The sequence below is a fragment of the Adelges cooleyi genome, unplaced genomic scaffold, assembly GCF_023614345.1.
Source record: "Adelges cooleyi isolate 19-005CV unplaced genomic scaffold, UGA_ACOO_1.1 ACOO_flye_CR_arks_rails_tigmint_CR_PRNA_30, whole genome shotgun sequence".
Lineage (NCBI taxonomy): Eukaryota > Metazoa > Arthropoda > Insecta > Hemiptera > Adelgidae > Adelges > Adelges cooleyi.
Window position 1 is genome coordinate 6894811 of NW_026095971.1, and position 12239 is coordinate 6907049.

Sequence of the window (12239 nt, forward strand, 5' to 3'; positions counted from 1 at the left end):
AGATATTTGCATATTAGTCGGCATGACATTTACCGTGCATAATTCACAGCGCCTGTCCGCCAACGCTACTACTTAAATTGTCGAGAAGTCAATCGATTATAATGCTTCAAACTATATGCTTATGTGTAAGTTCAAATTATACAGCATAATATTTTATCTTTTTGTTGCGCGTGCAATAAATTTACTAGCGGATTATCCGACGCGACGTCAAAAACATCGTAGCGGTTTTGGAAGTCAATGACAATCGGACAATGCAAAGATTATTTCTACTTTTTTTAATTCTCATGGACTTTCACTGGCCGATACAGTAATATGTGAATACAGGTAACTGAAATTAAACGGAGAATAAATTCATTCGTTATTACGAAATAGTGTTGGGAAACACTGTATATTACCGCACGCAACTCATAATATAACAAACAACAATAATAATTGATTATATCTGTGCTAGTGGTGCAAGTGTAGGAGGCGCATATACAGTAAAACTTGATAGTTTTTTCCAATATGTACAACACAATTGCAATCCACGAACAACATTTTTTTAGACATTTACGGGCCGCCGTTGTCACCGTTTTTATATATTTTACCTATGTGTACGAATGATTTATAATACAATATTGTAGTCAGTATCGTAGCTGCTGTTAAAAGCATTTGAACCACAACAATAGACGGGGCGCTTTCTTTTTAATTTCACAAAATACACGTTACCGGTCAATAACATGATTACAGTACTAGAGAGACGGTCATTACTATATATGCTGCAACCGGCTGATCGCGATTATCCGTTTATGTAATATAGATGTTCACCATAAAAGGAAAAATTAGTTTAAGTATAATTTATAAAAGTTTTAATTACCACATGTCAATGCGGCGTACAGGTTCTGACGCGGTTTAAATACCCAGGCAAAAATCAAACATTTATGTGATTATAATTTTTTTAATTTTCTGTGTTACGCACAATAATGCAAATTTACCGTGAAAAATATTTTTAAAAATATACCGGGAATTTGTCAAACAGCGTTAAGATTCAAGTTTGAGACATATATACATTTTCCCTCTTCATAAAATGTCCGTAAAAGGACAATCGCATCCTACTACAATATATTATCAAACCCTTACCTTTCTTGAATCATTTCATTGAACGTTTTGCTTCTCTTCCGGAATCCATCGTCCAAACGATCAGTCTCGAATTTTTTCACCTCTACTAAACGCTCGATAATGTGTTCCTGTTGTTTCCTCCGATTGCTCTTCCAATTATCCAAGTCCTGCAAACCGTACAAAACATTTGAAGGTTCTCAACACAAAATAATTTTAAATCAACGATTCACGAATAAATCTTCAAATCATAATTAACAATATTAAACATACAAAAAAGTATACACGAGTATATTCCCAAATTATGATTTAATCGTCTTCTTCTTTGCCTTATCCTAACAAATAGCCAACGAGACTGTCCTAATCATCTTACCGCATTACGTAAATTATATTTAACAATAAAATACTCATTTCAGCTACTTCTGAGTTCTGTGCATAGGCGTGCGTACGTAATATGCTGAGCGTGCGTGCACCTGCATGCTGCGCGGCTTCAAAAAAAGACTTATTAAATGAAAAGAGCAAAAATGTATTGGGACTTTGACTATTGTATTTTATCAACATACATATTAAAAATAAAATGAGTTATTATGAATAATAATAAATATAGAACTGTTAATTTATTGATTATTATTATATTATTAATTTATAAATTATAGGTAGGCGAATTTGGGGAAAATCAAAATTAGTTGAGGTATACCAGCTTGCCCTAGAATTTTGCACTGCCTCTGGTAAGCTAATGTTTATTAATCCCTCTCAAAGACGTAAATAAAAAAGGTAATTTTATCCGACCTTAAGGTTTATGCTTATATTTAACTTTCATTCTAAATGTAATTTTTTGTCACATAGTATACCTCTTTTTACCACAGCATAAATATCTCGTGTTATTAATATTTGCATGTTTAATCAATGACAACTCTTATTATTCAACGTAATTTAATTTTTCATTTATTGCACTAATGTCATTGCTCTTAAAATTATATACGGTCACTCCAATCTCTAATTCTTTTATCAATTACCATTTACTTGGCTTAAACAAGTTTTTTTTATCTACTTACTCTCAATTAACAGACCATTTGTATTCAATTCATTCATTGCTTAAAATCACAGCAATATTAGCATAGTTGTACAATAAAATTTATATTTTCCTATCAATTTTTAGCAAGTTTATTATCTTACCGATTGCCAGTCCGCATCGAATTCTTTAGGTTTTGGTTTGGCCGTTACTGCTTTGTTGAGCTGATCCTGCGCCGATCGAAACCTATCGGACGGCGGGGCCAGCTTGACAAACTGCAGCGGAGCCGGTTTCATGGGTGACATCATCGGATCAGCTGTAAACAAAACCATATTTATTAGCACGACACTTGAAAGACGGCTATATAAAAATTAAAAATCAAAAGGCATTCCGTCAAATGTAATAATGCTTAAATCTAACGCGTCCTGATCATAGAACACGTGTATTACACTATTATTACTGCTTTGTGTGATGCATACAGACAACATAAAGACAATAAAACTCATTAAACGACAGATCCAATACACGCATGCATAATTATACCATATGTATACACGTATACAATATTGCTTTCACTCGTTATTAATGTGTTTTTGAATTATTATAATATTTTCCAGGTCATTCCACATCATGGGTATCCCACGGCAGCGCGGAACGGCACAACGGTGTTCGCGCTATGCACGGCGCTGCTTCGAGACACTGCACAACTCCACTGCGGCCGCACGTTGTTGCATGGACCACTCGATAAATTTCGTTTTAAGACTCGAGGGCCATCAATCTTAAGTGTGCTGTTGTACTACTACTACTACTACCTGATGCAGTAGGTACATACGTGTACATTAATTGTATGCGACCTTGTCGCCGTTCCACTTTAATCGGAATGCCACGAGCGTTACTTCCATAAAAACAACAACAATACTATAATGTACGACATGTTATATTGAATTAAACGATTTTTACATCGGTAACGTCTCGTGGAATTACCGTAGTCAGCCCGTTCTGTTGGCCAGGTGGGCGTAGTGCCGTCGAGAACGAGGGAAGAAAAACGTGACAATCCCATTGAGGAAACTTTCAGAAGTCGTGCGAGCCAACAGTTGCCACGCGCGATTTGATTAATTGAATTCACGAGTCGCCCGGACAGACACATACGGTTTTAAATAATATATATGTTAACGGTAACGATTTGAAATGAGCGTTGGAAAGAACATAATATACAAAACCGCGAGGGACGATCATTCCGGTAGTTATAAATTAACTTCCCCGGAACAAAAAAAAATGCTAACGATTTTTGAAATAGATCGCACACATTTACCGACAGAGAACGTCTATCTTACAGTGATAATTTTCCGCTGGCCGAACAGAAAACAATTACACATACAAAAGAGTTTCTATACGGTCCAATGCACGCAGTAGCTGTAAAACATAAAGCGCGATAAAAGTTGGTCGACATCACAAAAAATAAGAAACAGCCACCGGCCGTTTAAGGAAAACCGTGCTGTTGTGATGTACTTAAAAACGCTTAATACTAATATTATTCATAATTTTACAACCGGCTGTGGACTGACTTTATGTACGCTAATGCCGGCATATCATTTAACGCGAATGTAAGAGAGCAATAAAATTAACTTTACCTCATCCGTTAATTTTTTACAACATCTTTTATACTTCTTCCGCGAAATTTATAATTGGAAAATTATATTTGCTAATGATGTGCTGCGGTGTAATAGCACAACACTGCGTTGAACGAGGTGGATGACCTCGGTTATAGAATTATTAAAAAAGCAATTGCCACACATCCGATTGAGGACAATAACAAAAATACTGCGAACACGTCAGTCGGACTGCCCAAATTTAATAATAACAAATACTAGCGAAGTCTCTCTGAAGACTACACAATCGTTGGAAAAATATATGGCGTTTGATTCATTTTAATGAATCTCAGTAATGACGAAAACAAATATGACCGAAATACACAACGGTTGTGGGGTTATTAATCGTATAAAATCTATTATATTATGTTTTTTTTAAATAAAAAAACAATATTTTAGGCAACAAAAAAATTATACATAGAAATATAAGTACAATACATAATAACCAATAACGTATAAAATACCCCATTTCAGTCGGAGGCTATTATAAATTAAATATATAGTTTTCATAATTTTTTATTATGATTACAAATTAATCGTATTGATTACGATGGGAGATACACGTTAGGTTTTTAATTTTTTAATAATTTCCTTATATCTTGACAAGTATTATTTCTATTTAACAACATCCAGTTATTTAAATACATTTTTACAATGTATTAAGGTTAATTATTTTGATACAAATGATATAGTACAAAATTAAAATTGTACCGATTCCAGCGAATGACTATTCGTACACTAAGGCGCGTTTCCAGGAAACGGTTTTCCGTCGCGGCCTCGGTGCTTCCGTTTTCTAAATTCGATTTTAAAGAAGAAAAGATTTAAAGAAAAGATAATGTGCGCTGGCGTTATGTATTTTTGCTTTCTCTGCCACTAAGTACACGTATATATATATAATATATATATTACATTATTTTCATAACCTTTTAATACTTAATCTCCTAAATCTGATGCATATAACCGTTGCACGCGCGTGAACCACATGACCGAATGCGCAAGTCGCGTGTATAATATATATTTTTTTATAAGTGTGTATATTATATATACCGGTATCGTAATAATAAAAATAATAATTGCATTATGCAACGAAATGCAAAACGGTAAGCGTACCTACAAAACGAAAAAACTTGTCATTAATGAGCTGATTTAACGGGTTATATTATTTTTTTCATGTACAAACAAACAACATTCACATGTGGGTACAAATTTTGTTCTCGGACTTGGTAGTTTTATTACTTTGTGTGTTTATAATGCGTTTCGCAACGAGAACCTTATATTATGTAAATGTCCCGTTAAAATGTGGCACTTGCATATATGTGCAGAAAACTGCATCAATGTCAACCATATTATAATGAACAGTATAGAAACAATAATAGTAGTGAAATAATATAAAACTACCTAAAAAGCCATACGGCAATAACATGAGCAAAATCCTTACACGGGAAACTAAAGTATAACAATAACGACGGCGGTAGAGCAAGTACGGCTAATATACTTTTCTATAAGAAAAAAATATGATTGGCTAAACGTAATGCAATCAATTTCCCTTTCAAAACTTACAAAACACAAACGATTTGAAACAGAACAATAAGGAAGGAATATTGTTTCTGATGAATATTTTTGCGTTTTTAAGAGAAAGCGCATCTGTCAATAGTAGTTTAAAATACGATACCAATATTAGGTTGACAAGCTAATTATCATGATATACACTTATAGGTTACTACTTGGGAAAATATTTTACATTTTATTAACGGTGCAAAAAACCTCTTTGAATTACCACAAAAAAACTTTTTAGGAAAGATCCGGTTTAGAAATTCAAGTATTATTTACCATCACCGTTAAATAACAGCCTTTTATAATTGACTATAATTATAAATTATAATTTAATACCGTTCGTCATTACAAGTGTATAATAAACTAGAAATTCAACTGCTAGTTTTACTATATAAAGGTTACATTAAATTAATTTACACATCAGTCACTCAGTCTTATGTTTGAACGTATTAAGGTATAAATATTGATATGAGTCTCTAATTAGAAAAAGATTTTTGATAGTTGGATTATATACTGGTTTAGCAGGACAATAAAACGCAAACTATACACTATACTCATAAAAACTTTATTTTATCATTAATAAGCTCATATCATACATAAGATTGTAATTTTCGTTTATTTTAGTTTACTTTTACCCTTCAAATTTATTAATACTTATTTTATAAAAAAAACTATATATAATGTACTGAGTAGTAAACTGTGTCCAATTGGCAACCCACTTGGTGAGCAGTAATGTTCTCCGGCGACGGATTGACGACCCGTCCCGGAAGCGAATTCGTCAAGAAACCATCTCATGATGGCAGCGTTAAGCCATCATGACCCGTTAAGCTACATGATCATGATATATCAATGTACTAGATACTTAAAAATTTAATTTACGTCATATGTAGGATAATTCGATTATAACAAACCTAATTTAAGGAATCACGATAACTGAAATCGTATAGTATCACTTTAGCTCATTAAATAGAAATAACCTTACTGTGTCAAAAATGTTATGCTAACGTGTATAAAATGTTTAAGAGCAGATTTTAAAAATCTTAGTCGAAGTATAATACTTATACTATTATTATTACTAAATAATTATTATACCGTGTAAAAAATAAATCGCATACCTTATAAATACTAATTTAGTTATACATAACTCGCATAATTTTTTGCTCATACGACAGGACAGTCATTAAATTTTAACATATCGTGTTTTTTAATTTTGTCCTTTTGTTAAAGTCCACCTTTCACCTTACAAGTCGTAAAAAAAAATAATCCATCTTCGACGCAAAAGAAATAGGCATTAAGGACAACCGATTGACTTATTGGCTAAATAATTAATAACATACTGGTAGACAGGTAATTTACACATCGCTCAAGTGCTAAATTGAAGTATAGATACCGAACGTTATAATACATAATATTTCTTGTTGTTTTTATGAAAAAACGACTAAACAGTTTTAAATTATAGGTATAATTTAGGTACCTATAATTAAATAATACAAATTCTATTAAGTCTACATCAACAATTACATAAAAAAAACAAGTCGGTCATCAAAAAATAACGAATTTCCACCCATAGTTTTATTACTCACTGGTGATAATATTGGTTATACAGTACCACCAAGAAAAAAATTTGTTGTATAACAATATTATAAACGTATTGACGTGAATTAGACACATTTGCCGGTTATTGAAAACAGATTAGTATGCATATCATACTAAACATACAATATATAGTAGCTACTACAATTTAAAAAATCAAAAAATGTATAAAATGTAGTAGTACTACATTTTATTGGACGACCAGGTTTTATTTAGATCACGGACTGAACAAAATATATATTATATTTTCATATATACGCGTGAAATTTTAATAACAACACAATATATTATTATTATACACAGGTTGGTGTATATATTATGTGTTGTATGCACAGGAGATGCGGTCCAAGCCGTGGGCAAGCGGTTAACACAGATTCAGTGTGTATTATTTTTTTTTTAACCTGCCGAACCACCGCTGTTTGTACAAGTTTTTTTTTTTGCTCCATCTACATAATATAATTACTATTTACTACAGCGCTCTGTACACTAGCGACGTGGTCGTGACACACGTTGTTAAGTCATAACGACTTGGGGGCGACCGGTAAACACTAATGGGAGGCGGTGGCGTGGTACGTATAATACCTATATAATATTAGTATATACACTGCGCACAAAAGTAAAGCAAAATCTAATTTAACACGAATGTGTGCGTTTGAACGGCGTATACACGTTAAGTCATTGTACCGCATTGTGTGTACATGTATTATTCCTGCGGTGTGGACCGAATACTATACAGAAATCTTCCGGAAGTCAGTCTTTATAGGTAAAAAACAGCAGCAACGTTATGTAAAAAAAAAAAAAAAGTATTAATGATTTTTTCCGCCCGTTTGCAATAATGATGATGGTGATGGCGATTATAATAGTAATATGGCATCGACCTATTACAAAACACACAGATACACACGCTCGACAGTAACTCGATGAGCGATTGGATTTATGTCATAATATTACTCGAAAATATTATATTACAAGCACAGCGTAGTGTGTTTGTTTACCTCGAGGAAAAGAAAGACGACGATAAACCCTGATGTCGTTCCGTTCTGAGGAGTTTTCGGATGTTCGTTAGAAATAAAAATATGACATTGCTCTGATTACTGCGAATGGGCGATGTTTTAGGTCGTAATAGTGGTTATAGGTGATGGCATAGCCACTGTGGTGTACTTGTACACCGTGGCAACGGCAGAGGAAAAAGTAAATTAACAATGTTCCACTTCATCTATACAGATCTATATTATCGTCGTCATTATTATTATTGTCATATTTATTGTTATTTATAAAAAAAATTATACAAACGCCGCGTCCACGTGTCAAACGGATTCCATTACTGTGAACCGTCACACAGCATCCCACCAACGTTAAAACGTGCTCCATCTACAATTCGAACTCTACAATACAATTACAGTAGCAGCTGTCTATTCTTGTATGAAGCTAATAAATACATATATAAGTAATATTATTATCATTCCCGAAAAATAGACAACATAGAAAAATATACACAATCGTTATCGAGCGGTAAACGCACGTTTTTTTGGTAAACATAATATTCTTCTCCAGAATCGAATGTGATATTTTTTCTCTTTAAATACAACGTACAACACGAATTTTGTACAGAGAGAGTTGAACGACTGGGGAAGCGACCACAAAGCCTACAAAATATTAAAGTTATGAAACGTTACATGTTATTTTGTGCACAACATTACCAAAATTAATAATATCACGAAAACAACAGTAACCCTTTTTTCAATTATATTTCGCACGATTATCGGCCAACGAGTGAAGTTGCAGTAAGGCTAATTGGAAAACGATTTTCAGTTTTATCCACGGTCGCTATTTCTACTTAGGCTATAAAATGCAGTGGGTTCTTTTTCTGAGCGAGCGACGATCTGAAAGAATAAGAGTCATATCCTCCCTTGTTAAGTTTAGGCACAAAATACAAACTTGAAAAAACAAAATGTAATACAAATTACTATTAGAGGAAGTATATGAATAAAGCATTATCACCGTCGTCATCTTGGCTAAACGCAATCGCATATATTTTAAGCATCTCGCGAAAATAACTTTATAGAAAATTAAGAAAAAGAGCATAGTCTTATTTGAGATTTCTAGATGTATAACGCCCCTGTGGGGTCGGGGATTAGAATAGACACACAGTAACTCCTGTTTATCGTAAAAGGCGATTAAAAGGAGGTAGCAGAGGGCAGCAGTAACCGCTACTACCGACCATTGGCGAGTTTTGCAGCAAAACTAACGGCAATGGGAGGATTTGACGAAGGCAGTTTGGACATATTTCAAGTACTGGCTCGTCAACTGCGACGTGGAAGGAGAAGGATACCACCACATTATTATTCCAAGTCAACAGCATGGGAAGAATGCTGTATAACCAACTTTAAGGGTTGATTACTAAAGAAAAAGATGTATAATATGTTGATATATCGCCTGCTGCATATAATGACCTAACTCCGAAATATGAAAAATGAGATACGCACGCCAAAGTATTTGATAATGGCTCTTTTTTCTTGTACAAGAGTGACAAAACTGTAGTTCAATTATTTTAGGCTAGATCGCAGTGTAGTCGTTTGTGTTTGTAAATAGTAATTTGCTAATTTTCAAACGCGATTATCTCAAAAGTCCATTTTTGGATTTAGGTCACTATTGTTCTAAGCAGACGATATATAGCAGACGTTTATATTGCTTTATTATATTTTGCTTTATATTATGCTTTATTATATATATTTATATGGTTTTTTTTTACTAAATAAAATGACAGTTGCGGCAGTAAAAATGTCTAACGTGACACGGACAAATCTTTCAAGGGCAGATCGGTGATCCGTGATTTTATTTTATTTTTTATTTGATAATAACACATTACTGGTGTATTCGTGTATAATTCGATTTGACCGTTAGCATTGGAAAGAACGGACGACGGCCACTCGAACGCATGATTATATTTTATTAACAGTGTTAGCACATAAAAATAATTTCTATTCCACGTTAAATGAATAAGAAGCATTCGCGCCAACAGTCTTACGCTCTTACTACTTAGAACCACCGGTGGACATCACAAATTAAAGATTCACCGATCGTTTGACCTATAATTACAATTGGACGGATCGCGTTGCATATAAAAATTACAACGAACATGAGAATAAAAAAAAAAACAATTGCCCGTATAAACATTTTGTTTTTTTCTACTTTTGCCCGCCCACTCCATTGTGAGTACGTGCACTGTTTGCGGTTAGGTTTGGTTCACACACAGGAATGCGTTTCATTTCAAGTATTCCGAATTCGGCCTTTATCCAACGTGATTCAACGAATCGAACTTAGGCGAACGCAACCATACGAACTCAACGCGCGTAAATCATTATAACAGGTAGTGCATATATATACACATATACACTTAACCTGTATTTATTTTAATTACAGCGTGAATATCTGTAACAGTAAATAAAAACATACCGCGCAGGCTCGGAGTTTATTCCCGTACTTGATAGACACAAATATACAAAATATATGTTTGGTTATGATATCTATACCATCCTTGAATATTATACGAACAATCGGTTTGAGCAATAACCCAACACGGCCGTAACAATTTGTATAAAATATAAAAACTACTCACAAAAAACATTATTGCAATCTGAGTAGCGGATTTTGGTTACACGTCCAACAGTTGAAATTACAGATATTTAAAATAACAAATTTTACCGAAAATATCATCAATTCTTTACACACATCATAGTAAAATTATGATTTCAGCAAGATTGCGCAACACTAAGATTTGTCTAGTAGTTAAACGCACATCAACGAAAAATGGTAAAAGAATATGTATTTTTCTCGCGTCATTACCCCACTTAAAAATATACCATTACCGTGCGACATTTAAACATTGTTATAAATAACAGACAACCTTGTAAGCAAGCGTTAACTGCTGTGTATTACAAAAACAAGTGTCATTTTATCCTTTTTACACAAACAAGACTTTGGAGTTTGTCACGATCGTTATTATATATCTCGACGAACGGAAATAAATATTGTGTCATGCCATTAATCAATGCCTTTAAATGTCACCTAGAGCTCTCCGTTCATTGGAAAACTTGGGGTTATTTTTAAGAGAGGGTATTGCTTTTTTACAATAAATTAAATCCCCATTATATCCGAGAAAACGAGATTTGTAACGGTTGAACGGTTTACTTTTTTAAATGACAAATAATATATTCTCGGGTTTTGTCCGGATGTTGCGCCAATAATAAAGTGAGATTCCTTAATTCGAATGACTGTCTAAATTTGCGGCGACAAACATAAATAATATACACGTATTTCAAGCAAACCGACCGGAACTCCACACGTGACGGTTTTCTTTTTACTCTGTCGATAATGAAGAAAAAACAAATTAACGGGTTAAGTGAAATTATATTTATATTAGTTGCTAATTTATCACAAAGATTTCCTGGTTTTACTACTCTAAAGTAAGATTGTACGAATCTAAACATTATGTACTCCGTTTGTGCGTCTCGTTAGTGGTTTGGTACGAATGACATTTTTTATTTGAAATTATCCATTATTTAACTCGGGCGTACTAGATAGATGGCGATGAACTCCATTTAGTTACAATTTTGCAAGTGTAGTAATGAAAGACGACCGGCTCCTAAGTAATAATAATACTTAAACCGGTATCAAACGAGAAACGTCAGATTTATTCTAGCGTTTGCGTGAGACCAAAATAAAAACAACATTGGCGTGTTTTCAACACTTGCACGCGAAGATTATACGACGATGGAACATATTTTTAATTTTGCCAATCGTTATAACACCCAACGACAGCAGTTCATGCCGCTGTTTTTTTATGGGCTTCTTTGACCGAAATCTGTTACGTCATCGTTTATACATACATACCACTTCTATGAACGATCGATCACTAGGTTATTGGCTTTTTTCGGCCACCGTTCGGGTGGGTGTCTATTATTCCTAATAATTCAAACGTCCCCCTAAGGCGATGCCGGAGGACAAAAAAAAATTAAATAAAATCAATAACAACGCTTAATGAGATTATGTTTAAACAAAATAACCAACTACATTATTGCAAAATTGATACGTTCCATCAGTATTTTTCCCTTGGCGTTTTGAAAACGAGTTTTTATCGCGTTCAAAAATTCCAGTCTGTCATTAAAAGTACATCTACGGGTACACACCGCGGCTTCAAATCACTCACGTTAGAATATTGAATTACTATTATTGGGCGTTATTATTAGAACTTCCATATATAATAAGTATACGGATGTATATTATTTGTATTTCATTGACCTTGACCGCTACAGAGTGCGTAACAACAATTTTTA

The 12239-nt window shown here is 33.6% G+C and overlaps 1 protein-coding gene across 2 annotated transcripts in view; it reads right to left on the reverse strand.

Annotated features, from left to right (window-relative positions):
* Positions 1-12239, reverse strand: part of LOC126838002 (LIM and calponin homology domains-containing protein 1) — a 48792-nt gene that overhangs the window by 15952 nt on the left and 20601 nt on the right. For both annotated transcript variants that reach the window (XM_050572066.1, XM_050572065.1), the window contains exons 2-3: positions 2272-2423; positions 1120-1265 (exon numbers count right to left, since the gene is read on the reverse strand). In XM_050572066.1, the coding sequence (XP_050428023.1) occupies positions 1120-1265; positions 2272-2415 (290 nt within the window). In that variant the 5' untranslated portion in view covers positions 2416-2423. The remainder of the gene's footprint in view (positions 1-1119; positions 1266-2271; positions 2424-12239) is intronic.